This window comes from Pristiophorus japonicus, chromosome 19, assembly GCF_044704955.1.
Source record: "Pristiophorus japonicus isolate sPriJap1 chromosome 19, sPriJap1.hap1, whole genome shotgun sequence".
NCBI lineage: Eukaryota > Metazoa > Chordata > Chondrichthyes > Pristiophoridae > Pristiophorus > Pristiophorus japonicus.
This window is the reverse complement of record NC_091995.1, coordinates 78,872,910-78,887,803: the sequence shown is the minus strand read 5'-3', so window position 1 is coordinate 78,887,803 and position 14,894 is coordinate 78,872,910. Positions and strand designations below refer to the sequence as shown.

Sequence of the window (14,894 nt, the reverse complement as noted above, 5' to 3'; positions counted from 1 at the left end):
GGGGGGGGAGTGAGCACGATGGGGGGGTGGGGGGGGAGTGAGCACGATGGGGGGGTGGGGGGGGTGAGCACGATGGGGGGGTGGGGGGGGGAGTGAGCACGATGGGGGGGTGGTGGGGGGAGTGAGCACGATGGGGGGGTGGTGGGGGGAGTGAGCACGATGGGGGGGTGGGGGGGGAGTGAGCACGATAGGGGGTGGGGGGGGGAGTGAGCACGATGGGGGGGTGGTGGGGGGAGTGAGCACGATGGGGGGGTGGGGGGGGAGTGAGCACGATGGGGGGGTGGTGGGGGGAGTGAGCACGATGGGGGGGTGGTGGGGGGAGTGAGCACGATGGGGGGGTGGGGGGGGAAGTGAGCACGATGGGGGGGTGGGGAGGGAGTGAGCACGATGGGGGGGTGGTGGGGGGAGTGAGCACGATGGGGGGGTGGGGGGGGAGTGAGCACGATGGGGGGGTGGTGGGGGGAGTGAGCACGATGGGGGGGTGGGGGGGGAGTGAGCACGATGGGGGGGTGGTGGGGGGAGTGAGCACGATGGGGGGGTGGGGGGAGTGAGCACAATGGGGGGATGTGAGCACGATGGGGGCTGGGGGGGGATGTGAGCACGATGGGGGCTGGGGGGGGAGTGAGAACGATGGTGGGCGGGGGGGGGAGTGAGAACGATGGCGGGCGCGGGGGGGGGAGCGAGAACGATGGCGGGCGCGGGGCGGGGGGGGAAGTGAGAACGATGGCGGGCGCGGGGGGGGGGGAAGTGAGAACGATGGCGGGCGGGGGGGGGGGGGAGTGAGAACGATGGCGGGCGGGGGGGGGGGGAGTGAGAACGATGGCGGGCGCGGGGGGGGGGAAAGTGAGAACGATGGCGGGCGCGGGGGGGGGGGAAGTGAGAACGATGGCGGGCGCGGGGGGGGGGGGGGGAAAGCGAGAACGATGGCGGGCGCGGGGGGGGGGGGGAAAGCGAGAACGATGGCGGGCGCGGGGGGGGGAGCGAGAACGATGGCGGGCGGGGGGGGAGGGGGAAGAGTGAGAACGATGGCTGGGGGGGGGGTGGGGGAAGTGAGCACGATGGGGGGGTGGGGGGGGAGTGAGCACGATGGGGGGGTGGGGGGGGAGTGAGCACGATGGGGGGGTGGGGGGGAGTGAGCACGATGGGGGGGTGGGGGGGAGTGAGCACGATGGGGGGGTGGGGGGGAGTGAGCACGATGGGGGGGTGGTGGGGGGAGTGAGCACGATGGGGGGGTGGGGGGGGGAGTGAGCACGATGGGGGGGTGGGGGGGGGAGTGAGCACAATGGGGGGATGTGAGCACGATGGGGGCTGGGGGGGGATGTGAGCACGATGGGGGCTGGGGGGGGAGTGAGAACGATGGTGGGCGGGGGGGGGAGTGAGAACGATGGTGGGCGGGGGGGGGAGTGAGAACGATGGCGGGCGCGGGGGGGGGAGCGAGAACGATGGCGGGCGCGGGGGGGGGGGGGGGAAGTGAGAACGATGGCGGGCGCGGGGGGGGGGGAAGTGAGAACGATGGCGGGCGGGGGGGGGGGGAGTGAGAACGATGGCGGGCGGGGGGGGGGGAGTGAGAACGATGGCGGGCGCGGGGGGGGGGGAAAGTGAGAACGATGGCGGGCGCGGGGGGGGGGAAAGAGTGAGAACGATGGCGGGCGGGGGGGGAGGGGGGAGTGAGAACGATGGCGGGCGGGGGGGGAGGGGGGAGTGAGAACGATGGCGGGCGGGGGGGGAGGGGGGAGGGGGGAGTGAGAACGATGGCGGGCGGGGGGGGAGGGGGGAGTGAGAACGATGGCGGGCGCGGGGGGGGGGGGAAAGTGAGAACGATGGCGGGCGGGGGGGGGGGGAGCGAGAACGATGGCGGGCGGGGGGGGGAGGGGGAAGTGAGAACGATGGCGGGCGGGGGGGGAGGGGGAAGTGAGAACGATGGCGGGCGCGGGGGGGGGGGGAAAGAGTGAGAACGATGGCGGGCGCGGGGGGGGGAGCGAGAACGATGGCGGGCGGGGGGGGGAGGGGGAAGTGAGAACGATGGCGGGCGGGGGGCGGGGAAGAGTGAGCACGGTGGCTGGGGGGGGGGGGAAGTGAGCACGATGGTGGGGGGGGGGGGGGAAAGAGTGAGCACGATGGGGCGGTGGTGAGCACGATGGGGGTTGGGGGTGGGGGCAGTGAGCACGATAGGGGGTGGGGGGGTGAGTGAGCACGATGGGGGGCTGGGGGGGAGTGAGCACGATGGGGGGGTGGGGGGGAGTGAGCACGATGGGGGGCTGGGGGGGAGTGAGCACGATGGGGGGGTGGTGGGGGGAGTGAGCACGATGGGGGGGTGGGGGGGGAGTGAGCACGATGGGGGGGTGGTGGGGGGAGTGAGCACGATGGGGGGGTGGGGGGAGTGAGCACAATGGGGGGATGTGAGCACGATGGGGGCTGGGGGGGGATGTGAGCACGATGGGGGCTGGGGGGGGAGTGAGAACGATGGTGGGCGGGGGGGGGAGTGAGAACGATGGCGGGCGCGGGGGGGGGAGCGAGAACGATGGCGGGCGCGGGGCGGGGGGGGAAGTGAGAACGATGGTGGGCGGGGGGGGGAGTGAGAACGATGGTGGGCGGGGGGGGGAGTGAGAACGATGGCGGGCGCGGGGGGGGGAGCGAGAACGATGGCGGGCGCGGGGCGGGGGGGGAAGTGAGAACGATGGCGGGCGCGGGGGGGGGGGAAGTGAGAACGATGGCGGGCGGGGGGGGGAGAACGATGGCGGGCGGGGGGGGGGGAGTGAGAACGATGGTGGGCGGGGGGGGGAGTGAGAACGATGGTGGGCGGGGGGGGGAGTGAGAACGATGGCGGGCGCGGGGGGGGGAGCGAGAACGATGGCGGGCGCGGGGCGGGGGGGGAAGTGAGAACGATGGCGGGCGCGGGGGGGGGGAAAGTGAGAACGATGGCGGGCGCGGGGGGGGGGGAAGTGAGAACGATGGCGGGCGCGGGGGGGGGGGGGAAAGCGAGAACGATGGCGGGGCGCGGGGGGGGGGGGGAAAGCGAGAACGATGGCGGGCGCGGGGGGGGAGCGAGAACGATGGCGGGCGGGGGGGGAGGGGGAAGAGTGAGAACGATGGCTGGGGGGGGGGTGGGGGAAGTGAGCACGATGGGGGGGTGGGGGGGGAGTGAGCACGATGGGGGGGTGGGGGGGGAGTGAGCACGATGGGGGGGTGGGGGGGGAGTGAGCACGATGGGGGGGTGGGGGGGAGTGAGCACGATGGGGGGGTGGGGGGGAGTGAGCACGATGGGGGGGTGGGGGGGAGTGAGCACGATGGGGGGGTGGTGGGGGGAGTGAGCACGATGGGGGGGTGGGGGGGGGAGTGAGCACGATGGGGGGGTGGGGGGGGGAGTGAGCACAATGGGGGGATGTGAGCACGATGGGGGCTGGGGGGGGATGTGAGCACGATGGGGGCTGGGGGGGGAGTGAGAACGATGGTGGGCGGGGGGGGGAGTGAGAACGATGGTGGGCGGGGGGGGGAGTGAGAACGATGGCGGGCGCGGGGGGGGGAGCGAGAACGATGGCGGGCGCGGGGGGGGGGGGGGGAAGTGAGAACGATGGCGGGCGCGGGGGGGGGGGAAGTGAGAACGATGGCGGGCGGGGGGGGGGAGCGAGAACGATGGCGGGCGGGGGGGGGGGAGTGAGAACGATGGCGGGCGCGGGGGGGGGGGAAAGTGAGAACGATGGCGGGCGCGGGGGGGGGGAAAGAGTGAGAACGATGGCGGGCGGGGGGGGAGGGGGGAGTGAGAACGATGGCGGGCGGGGGGGGAGGGGGGAGTGAGAACGATGGCGGGCGGGGGGGGAGGGGGGAGGGGGGAGTGAGAACGATGGCGGGCGGGGGGGGAGGGGGGAGTGAGAACGATGGCGGGCGCGGGGGGGGGGGAAAGTGAGAACGATGGCGGGCGGGGGGGGGGGGAGCGAGAACGATGGCGGGCGGGGGGGGGGGGGAAGTGAGAACGATGGCGGGCGCGGGGGGGGGGGAAAGAGTGAGAACGATGGCGGGCGCGGGGGGGGGAGCGAGAACGATGGCGGGCGGGGGGGGGAGGGGGAAGTGAGAACGATGGCGGGCGGGGGGGGAGGGGGAAGTGAGAACGATGGCGGGCGGGGGGCGGGGAAGAGTGAGAACGATGGCTGGGGGGAGGTGGGGGAAGTGAGCACGATGGTGGGGGGGTGGAAGAGTGAGCACGGTGGCTGGGGGGGGGGGGGAAGTGAGCACGATGGTGGGGGGGGGGGGGAAAGAGTGAGCACGATGGGGCGGTGGTGAGCACGATGGGGGTTGGGGGTGGGGGCAGTGAGCACGATAGGGGGTGGGGGGGTGAGTGAGCACGATGGGGGGCTGGGGGGGAGTGAGCACGATGGGGGGGTGGGGGGGAGTGAGCACGATGGGGGGCTGGGGGGGAGTGAGCACGATGGGGGGGTGGGGGGGGAGTGAGCACGATGGGGGTTTGGGGGGGGGGCGGAAAAGAGTGAGCACGATGGGGGTTTGGGGGGGGGGGGGGGAAAGAGTGAGCACGATGGGGGGTGGAGAGGGTGGAAGTGAGCACGATGGGGGGCTGGGGGGGGAGTGAGCACGATGGGGGTTTGGGGGGGGGGGGGGAAAAGAGTGAGCACGATGGGGGGTGGAGAGGGTGGAAGTGAGCACGATGGGGGTTTCGGGGGGGGGGGAGAAGAGTGAACACAATGTGGGGTTGGGGGGAGGGGGAGGGAGTGGGGGAGTGAGCACGAAGAGTCACAACCTGGCCGAGAGGCTGTGTCTCCACCCGTTCATCAGAGGTGTCGTCTCATGCAATAAATGTGGTCAAACGACAGAGTCACAGGGGCCGCAGACACCGGCTCCAGGCCCGAATGCCATTTCACCCCCTGGTCTGCAGTTAGTGCGAGGTCCGAGAGGGTTTTCCCGAAATTGCAGAGCGAGAGAAAGCCAAGCGAGTCTTACCTTCCTTGTCTTCATAGGCCACGTTGACACAGCTGCCGTTTCTGTCGAAACACTGCTTCCAAATGTCCATGCAATAACTATCGGTCGCCCACCAAACCTGACAACCAAACAAAGCAGTCATTGCAGCGACCAGCGAATGGAGCGCAAGGGTGTAAGAATACAAGGTCACTGAACAACAGGCCGTGTTTGGGGTCGACACAATGAACACAAAGTATTTCCACGGTCATCCCTGATGGAGGACCATGGAGTACTTGGTGGCTCAGCATTAGAGGCCCTTGTAAACTCTTCGACACAGATACAGCGCGTTTCTGGCCCTGCTCCTCCCCTCGAGACCTTCATCCTCTTTACCAATTGCTCCTCGAGCTATTTTCCAGCTATTCTTCCCGCCCCCACCCCCCTCCAGCTGTTCTAGACTGCCTCCCGTTGTCTTGAGCAGGAACATGCAGCTCAAGGTTCAGCCCGCTCTTTCCCAACAAATGCGACACAACCAGACCAAACTGAGGCCTTCTCACTTCGGTCAGCCCAATCCAGGACCATCCATTGTCTCAGTGTTGGGCTCCCGGTTTTCTCAAATTATTGGGCAAGTGGTCTCACGGTTAGGCTGCTGCCACTGCCCCCTTGTACTGATGCCCTTGGAAAAGAAAGACTTGCATTTATATAGCGCGTTTCACGACCACCGGACGTCTCAAAGCGCTTTACAGCCAATGAAGTGCTTTTGGAGTGTAGTCACTGTTGTAATGTGGGAAATGCAGCAGCCAATCTGCGCACAGCAAGCTCCCACACACAGCAATGTGATAATGACCAGATCATCTGTTTTTTTGTTATGTTGATTGGGGGATAAATATTGGCCCCAGGGCTCCGGGGAGAACTCCCCTGCTCTTCTTCCGAATAGTGCCGTGGGATCTTTTACATCCACCTGAGAGCGCAGACGGGGCCTCGGTTTAACTTCTCATCCGAAAAGTGGCACCTCCGACAGTGCAGCACTCCCACTATTTCGAAGAAGAGCAGGGGACTATCCCCGGTGTCCTGGGGCCAATATTTTCCCCTGGGCTCAGCAATTTAAGATTGAGGAGGAGGAGGAATTTATTCACTCAGAGGGTTGGAATTCTCTGCCCCAGAGGGCTATGGATGCTGAGCCTCTGAATATATTCAAGGCTGAGATCAATAGATTTTGGGAGTCGAGAGGAATCATGGGACGTGGAGATCGGGCGGGAAAGTGGAGTTGAGCTCGATGATCAGACAGGATATTGAATGGCAGAGCAGGCTCGAGGGGCCGAATGGCCTACTCCTATTTCATAAGAACATAAGAACTAGGAACAGGAGTAGGCTATCTAGGCCCTCGAGCCTGCTCCGCCATTCAATAAGATCATGGCTGATCTGGTCGTGGACTCAGCTCCACTTACCTGCCCTCTCCCCGTAACCCTTAATTCCCTTATTGGTTAAAAATCTATCTATCTTTGACTTGAAAACATTCAATGAGCTAGCCTCAACTGCTTCCTTGGGCAGAGAATTCCACAGATTCACCCTCTGGGAGAAGAAATTCTTTCTCAACTCGGTTTTAAATTGGCTCCTCCGTATTTTGAGGCTGTGCCCCCTAGTTCTAGTCTCCCCGACCAGTGGAAACAACCTCTCCGCCTCTATCTTGTCTATCCCTTTCATGATTTTAAATGTTTCTATAAGATCACCCCTCATCCTTCTGAACTCCAAGGAGTAAAGACCCAGTCTACTCAATCTATCATCATAAGGTAACCCCCTCATTTCTGGAATCAGCCTAGTGAATCGTCTCTGTACCCCTTCCAAAGCCAGTATATCCTTCCTTAAGTAAGGTGACCAAAACTGCACGCAGTACTCCAGGTGCCGCCTTACCAATACCTTATACAGTTGCAGCAACACCTCCCTGCTTTTGTACTCCATCCCTTTTGCAATGAAGGCCAACATTCCATTTGCCTTCCTGATTACCTGCTGCACCTGCAAACTAACCTTTTGGGATTCATGCACAAGGACCCCCAGGTCCCTCTGCACCACAGCATGTTGCAATTTCTCCCCATTCAAATAATATTCCCTTTTACTGTTTTTTTTCCCAAGGTGGATGACCTCACACTTTCCGACATTGTATTCCATCTGCCAAACCTTAGCCCATTCACTTAACCTATCCAAATCTCCTTGCAGCCTCTCTGAGTCCTCTACACAACCCGCTTTCCCACTAATCTTAGTGTCATCTGCAAATTTTGTTGCACTACACTCTGTCCCCTCTTCCAGGTCATCTATGTATATTGTAAACAGTTGTGGTCCCAGTACTGATCCCTGCGGCACACCACTAACCACTGATTTCCAACCGGAAAAGGACCCATTTATCCCGACTCTCTGCTTTCTGATAGCCAGCCAATTCTCTATCCATGCTAATACATTTCCTCTGACTCCGCGTACCTTTATCTTCTGCAGTAACCTTTTGTGTGGCACCTTATCAAATGCCTTTTGGAAATCTAAATACACCACATCTATCGGTACACCTCTATCCACCATGCTCGTTATATCCTCAAAGAATTCCAGTAAGTTAGTTAAACATGATTTCCCTTTCATGAATCCATGCTGCGTCTGCTTGATTACACTATTCCTATCCAGATGTCCCGCTATTTCTTCCTTAATGATAGTTTCAAGCATTTTCTCCACTACAGATGTTAAACTAACCGGCCTATAGTTACCTGCCTTTTGCCTGCCCCCTTTTTTTAAACAGAGGTGTTACATTAGCTGCTCTCCAATCCGCTGGTACTTCCCCAGAGTCCAGAGAATTTTGGTAGATTCTAACAAATGCATCTGCTATAACTTCCGCCATCTCTTTTAATACCCTGGGATGCATTTAATCAGGACCAGGGGACTTGTCCACCTTCAGTCCCATTAGTCTGTCCAGCACTACCTCCCTAGTGATAGTGATCATCTCAAGGTCCTCCCTTCCCACATTCCTATAACCAGCAATTTTTGGCATGGTTTTTGTGTCTTCCACTGTGAAGACGGAAGCAAAATAATTGTTTAAGGTCTCAGCCATTTCTACATTTCCCATCATTAAATCCCTCTTTTCATTTTCTAAGGGACCAACATTTACTTTAGTCACTCTTTTCCGTTTTATATATCTGTAAAAGCTTTTACTATCTGTTTTTATGTTTTGCGCAAGCTTACCTTCGTAATCTATCTTTCCTTTCTTTATTGCTTTTTTAGTCATTCTTTGCTGTTGCTTAAAATTTTCCCAATCCTCTAGTTTCCCACTAACCTTGGCCACCTTATACGCATTGGTCTTTGATTTGATACTTTCCTTTATTTCCTTGGTTATCCACGGCTGTTTATCTCTTCTCTTGCCGCCCTTCTTTTTCACTGGAATATATTTTTGTTGCGCATTATGAAAGAGCTCCTTAAAAGTCCTCCACTGTTCCTCAATTGTGCCACCGTTTAGTCCTTGTTTCCAGTCTACTTTAGCCAACTCTTATGATCGAGTTATATAGTGGTGTGTGTGACTGCTCCTCAGAGTGTTCCCCAGCTCAGCCAACTCTCCCCTCCGTCACATCGGCCAGTATCTATTCCCATTAAGCGATACCTCCCCCCCCCCCCCGCCTTCAATATCAGCAGCGCGGGACGATTCCATACTTACACTGTTCGCCGTGGAGATGAAGAGGAGGATGATGGCAGTCAGGTGCAGAAGGAAGATGGACGCCAGTAACAGCAGCATGTTGGATACGAAGGGTCGTCCTCAAAGCAAGTGCTGCACGAGAATAACACTGCAAAGAGCAGGAACAGGGTTATTCGGACGCTTTGTACAATATAGATTATAAATAGGCCAGATGTGAACGTTTTGTTGCTGGAGTGTGGTGCCCAGTGGACGAGCGCTCCCTCCCCAGGACTCGGTGAACCCAATATCTCGGTAATATCCAACGAGCCCAGGACCTGAACCCAAAACTCGCAACGTTTTATTTAGGCTGACTGGTCATGTTACGCAGCCTCGCGTTGGAAGGCCGTGGCCTAGTTGATAAGTTGCCGAACCGATTTATTAACCAGTAAATCAGATGCGTGACCGCATTGCAGATTTACAGCAATTACAGACTGAACGGTCCCTCCCTCGGGAGACACAATCTCGGCTCAAGGTCTCTTTACTGGATCTCACCGCTGACCTTCCGGAGCGTCTCTCTGGCCTATTCACCGTTCTCGGGTGCTTCCGACAGACACCGCAATTGGAACAAGACAGAGAGAGTCAGTTCAACATTCGACAAGAGACAAAGCCAATTTCATTCTGCAGTTCAGACTCAGGTCGAGCCAAATCAAACAAAACCCGCAGGATGATTGTATTTGAATTGAATGGCTTGGCCCCCTTCTCTTAGGCACCTGTTGCAGGCACAACATCTGCCCTACGGTTAACTGTGCATCAAATCAAGCTGAACCATTTTTAAGGGGATCTGTTTATTTAAACCCCATTATGCCCCATGAGAAAGGAGCCAATAAGCTCAGCATAGAAAGGTCTTCATTTAAAAAAGTGTCAGCTGTGGCTCAGTGGGCAGCACCACTCGCCTCTGAATCAGAAGGTTGTGGGTTCAAGTCCCACTCCAGGGACTGGAGCACATAAATCTAGGCCGACACTCCCAGTGCAGTACTGAGGGAGTGCTGCACTGTCGGAGGTGCTGTCTTTCGGATGAGACGTTAAACCAAGACCCCATCTGCTCTCTCAGGTAAAAGATCCCATGGCACTATTTCGAAGAAGAGCAGGGGGAGTTATCCCCGGTGTCCTGGGCCCAATATTTATCCCTCAATCAACATAACAAAACCAGATTATCTGGTCATTATCACATTGCTGTGTGTGGGAGCTTGCTGTGCGTAAACTGGCTGCCGCATTTCCCACATTACAACAGTGACGACACTCCAAAAGTACTTCATTGGCTGTAAAGCGCTTTGGGACATCCGGTGGTCGTGAAAGGCGCTATATAAATGCAAGGCTTTCCTTTTCACAACATCCGATTCCAATTCAGACGGCGCGTCAGAAGACAAACAACAACGCGGGCGCGCTTTGGGGCACTCCACCAACCGAGTCCCTGATCGTTGCAGTCCTGCCTTCAGCAAAAAGGGGGAGGAAAGACCTCACGGCGGAGACCATTTCTCAACTCCAGCTTTGTGCCGACAGAAGATTGGGACGATTTCAGCCCGTACGTTACCGGTGTAAGGTGGCAGTCTCGGCCGATGCCGCTTGCCTGCCGCGTGAGTGGGCTCAGGAAACGTGGCACTGCGTGAAAAGCATCGGCTGCAAGGGCCACATCTGGTCAGCTTATTTGCACAAAAGTGCTAGAGTTCCGGTTCAGTTATTGGGGAAACTCAGGGGGGGGGCCGCCTCCAGAGTTTCCCCACCATCTCCCTCCCCACCATCCCCATCGCCGTCATGGCAACGAACATCAGCAGCTCCGTGGGCCTCCAACATACAGCTTCCCCCATTGCCTGAAACACACCCACATGCAACCAAAATGGAAATAGTTGACTAAAGTATTTCCATGTGTATCAGATCTCAGTGTGCACACTGATGCGATAAACAAATTCCTGGCCAGAGATCTGCAGATAATGAAGACGAGAGGGCAGATGTGAACTTGTCGGTTAGGAATAAATTCAAAGCTGCCTCTGAATCGCATGACGACAACACTCAATTCTGCTCGGTCAGCCAATCTGCTCGGTGTAAGTAACCGGACCGGACTCGAATCTACGGTGTCAGAAACCCACACAGAGCCATGGGTCCACTGTCACTTGCTATCCGGACGGTAGCCTCGTGGTTATGGTGACTGCACCAGCAACCCATGAGCTCAAATCCCACCATGGCAAATTGTGAGATTGAACTCAATAAATCTGGTCACTTGTGGATAGACTAATGCCGCCATATTGTCAAACTAGAAAGAAAAGACTTACATTTCCACACCGCCTTGGCATCTTCCAAAGCGCTTTCCAGCCAATGACGTACTTTTGAAGTGTAGTCACCGGTTACCGCGTTTCCTACAATTACAACAATTTGCACACAGCAAGCTCCCACAAACAGCAAAGAGACAAATGACCAGGCAATCTGTGTTTGGATGTTGGTTGAGGGGTAAATACTGGCCAGGACATCGGGATAACTCCCCTTCAAATAGTACTGTTGTGTTCATACTCTATTTATTTGTTACAACTCACTCAATGGGCATTAGGACCCTGCGGGAGCTATTCGCAGAATGTATACATTCTTGTTCATGCCGGTTTGGGGACACCATTTTGGGTTGTATAAAAGCACAGTTAAGTTAAGTTACATTACTCCTGGCTCAGTTTGTCAGTTATTTACACGTACACAACAAGTACCATGGGATCTTTTACGTCTACCCGAGAGAACGGGGCCTCAGTTTAACATCTCATCTGAAAGAGGGCACCAAAAGAACATAAGAAATAGGAGCAGGAGTAGGCCATTCGGCCCCTCGAGCCTGCTCCACCATTTAATACGATCATGGCTGATCTTCTACCTCAACTCCAATTTCCTGCACTATCTCCATATCACTCAATTCTCTTCGCTCCCAAAAATTTATTGACCAGTTTTGAATATACTCAACAGCACCTCCAACAGAGCAGCACTCCCTCGTACTTAAAGGAAGCAAACTTGCCACCTCGATCATGTCTAGCCGACATCTGCTTCCTCGCAGTGGGCGCTACTGCCTTGCAAGTGCTGCCCATATACCGACCGGTTGCGGTAAATGCAAGGAGCTGGGATTGGGCGAGAGAGGAATCCAGTCCTGATAGTCCAGCGCCCAACTGAACTGGTGAAAGGGGGTAAGAGTGGTGCAGAGGCTGTTCTTCCCCCGGCAGACACACTCTCTGAAAAGGCCTTTTAAAATCATCTTAAGCCCATAGAAGAGGGGCCTCCGCAGAACTCACCCCTTCACCAGGGGCTGCACTGAAAGGGCTGGGTGTTTGAGTCACATCCTCGGTCATGTCAAGAGGACATGTCAACTCAGGGATTTCGTTTGGTGGGGCACAGCAGAGAGGTCAATAAAATGTCTCCTCCTCGAGCAAAGGGGAACATTGCAAAGAGCTGGGCCAATAGAGAGGGCACATGGTAAGAGGTCACTCGAGGTCTGCACTGCCGCAGTAGACAGTGCAGCGGGACCGGGACCGTGCCTCTCCCTCCCAACGGTTCCCATTTCCGCCGAGGGCACCGGCTTGTGCTGGGAGACGCTTCCTGGGCGCACACAGTCCTTCCGAGCCAATCCTCACACGAGCCAATACGGCGAGAGAGGAGGTTGGTAAGCTCGCCAACCACTGGGAGAGGAAAACCACACAGTCAAAATCATTGGACGTCCATCATCGCTCCCTGGGCACTAATCAGAAACAGTGGCAGTGGTCAATTTCTCAACAACTTGCATTTATATAGTGCCCATAACGTACTGAAACATCCCAAGGCGCTTCACGGGAGTGTTAGGAGCTAAAACATTTTGACACCAAGCCGCATAAGTAGAAATTAAGGTAGGTGACCAAAAGCTTGGTCAAAGAGGTAGGTTTTAAGGAGCGTCTTGAAGGAGGAAAGAGAGGTAATGAGGCGGGGAGGTTTAGGGAGGGAGTTCCAGAGCTTGGGGCCCAGGCAACAGAAGGCACGGCCACCGATGGTGGAGCGATTATAATCAGGGATGCTCAGGAGGGCAGAATTAGTGGAGCGCAGACATCTCGGGGGTGGGGGCGCGGTGGCGGCTGCAGGAGATTACAGAGATAGGGAGGGGCGAGGCCATGGAGGGATTTGAAAACAAGAGAATTTTGAAATCGAGGCGTTGCTTAATCAGGAGCCAATGTCGGTCAGTGAGCACAGGGGGTGATGGGTGAGCGGGACTTGGTGAGAGCAAGGACAAGGGCAGCTGAGTTTTGGATCACCTCAAGCTTACGTAGGGTAGAATGTGGGAGGCCAGCCAGGGTACTTAGGAGATACAGGCTGGTGTACGAATGTATGGCCACCTTGGGGTGCATCCCTATGGAGAGTGTTCAATCCATATTAGGCAGATAGAAACTCTAATTGCCTGCATTTTTGAGTATGGTGATGGTTTTTCTGTCACAGGCCCAGCTGACTAAAGACAATGTTTTTCTTCTTTATTGTTTTGTATAGTTAGCCTTTGGATTCCTGCTGCTTTATTATGTTCTTCTTCCTCCATCTTTCCCAAAGCTATATCCCCTTTTATGGACCTTTCTTTGCTGCCGAATTTCCTCTCTGAATCCTCCCGCACATTTGAATGTAACTTCAGAAAGAACACCAGTTGCCTGCTGTACCAGCTCTGCCAACACTGCCACAGGGTCTCAGTCTCCTCATGGTGCACTTTTAAAAACCAAGAACATAAGAATTAGGAGCAGGAATAGGCAAAATGGCCCCTCGAGCCTGCTCCGCCATTCAATATCATGGCTGATCTTCGGCCTCATCTTCATTTTCCTGCACTATACCCCATATTCGTAACTGATCAGGGAATAAGGGGTTATGGGGAGCGGGCAGGGAAGTGGACCTGAGTCCATGATCAGATCAGCCATGATCGTATTAAATGGCGGTGCAGACTCGAGGGGTCGTATGGCCTACTGCTGCTCCTATTTCTTATGTTCTTATATCCTAATTCCTCTGCAGTCCAAAATTCTATCTATCTCAGCCACTCCCTCGGCACTGGGAGTGTCAGCCTGAATTTTTGTGCTCAAGTCCCTGGAGTGGGACTTGAACCCACAACCTTCTGACTCAGAGGCAAGCAGTGCTACCCACTGAGCCACAGCTGACTGTCAAGATGACCAAAAGCTTGGCCAAAGAGGTAGGTTTTAAGGACCGTCTGAAGCAGGAAAGAGAGGTGGAGAGGTTTAGACAGGGAATTCCACAGTTTAGGGCCTCGGTGGCTGAAGGCACAGCCACCAATAGTGGAGCAATTGCGACACCCAAAAAAATCAAAAAGGGCCACAGGAATTTAGCACTGGGACCAACTACTGGGCAAAGATTGGCTGCTGGCCATGCCTCTGATACTTTGTGTGCTCGGTGCCTGAAAAACGGGCACACTTGCCCAATTTCTGGCCCATTGGCTTTTATGACTCCAGATTGGCGACCGTGCCTTTAGTTACCTCCGAAACCTCACCTCCTCTCTGCCTCTCTTTCCTCAAGACCTTGTTATGGATTCACTCCCATCGTGCTTGTCATGTATTCAACTATCATTGTAACCCATGTATAAGCTGACCTGAGTTGTACACCTGGAGAACCTTGACTGCAAGGGGGCGAACCTGTGGGAGACACTCCGAACCTGGACTTTCAGGTATAAAAGGGGAAGCTCCACCCACCTTCACCACTTGAGGTCTTGGTAATAAAGGTAACTGGTCACAGAGTGACCTTCTCTCAAGTATGGGCCTCGTGTGCATTTATACTGTGTAGTAAGGACATATCAGTGCTGTTCCCCCAACTGGGAAGGTGGAGAAGGCCTAGTTCCCGGGATGGTGTTTTGGCCATCGCACCTGCTCACCTCCGAGGAAGGACACTTCAGCTCAGGATCTCTCCCCACTGAAGCGTTTGATCAGCATCCGTGCACCGACGGCTGAAATCAATTCATATTCAAATGGAAAACGCGGCGTAAAGATATTCAAGGAACAGAAGTCCAATGCACACGAGCAAATTTGCATGCAAGAGAAAGAGAGCGAGACACACACAGTGTGGCATTACCCCCTGCGGGATGAGCAGCCAATAGTCTTGATACAGTTAAAGGCCGCAAAAGGTAGAGAGAGCATTGAATCAGAAATTTGATTTGCAAAGTATTTCTGACAGCAATAACTCTCCAGAGCTACTTCGAGCTGAGCGAATGAATGGGGCGGTGCTTCTCCTCCGTTACCTGGGTTTGAATACAGCCTGTGTTGCTGGGCGGAAAATATTATCCCTCTGTCTCTCCCTTGCTGTCTCTTCCCTTCTCCCA

General features: G+C 56.7%; 1 protein-coding gene across 1 annotated transcript in view; it reads right to left on the bottom strand.

Annotated features, from left to right (window-relative positions):
- LOC139229980 (peripheral myelin protein 22-like) overlaps positions 1–14,894 on the bottom strand; it is a 43,214-nt gene that overhangs the window by 8,526 nt on the left and 19,794 nt on the right. Inside the window, exons 2-3 of the mRNA XM_070861678.1 lie at positions 8,591–8,717; positions 4,951–5,047 (exon numbers count right to left, since the gene is read on the bottom strand). Of these exons, the coding sequence (XP_070717779.1) occupies positions 4,951–5,047; positions 8,591–8,668 (175 nt within the window). The 5' untranslated portion in view covers positions 8,669–8,717. The remainder of the gene's footprint in view (positions 1–4,950; positions 5,048–8,590; positions 8,718–14,894) is intronic.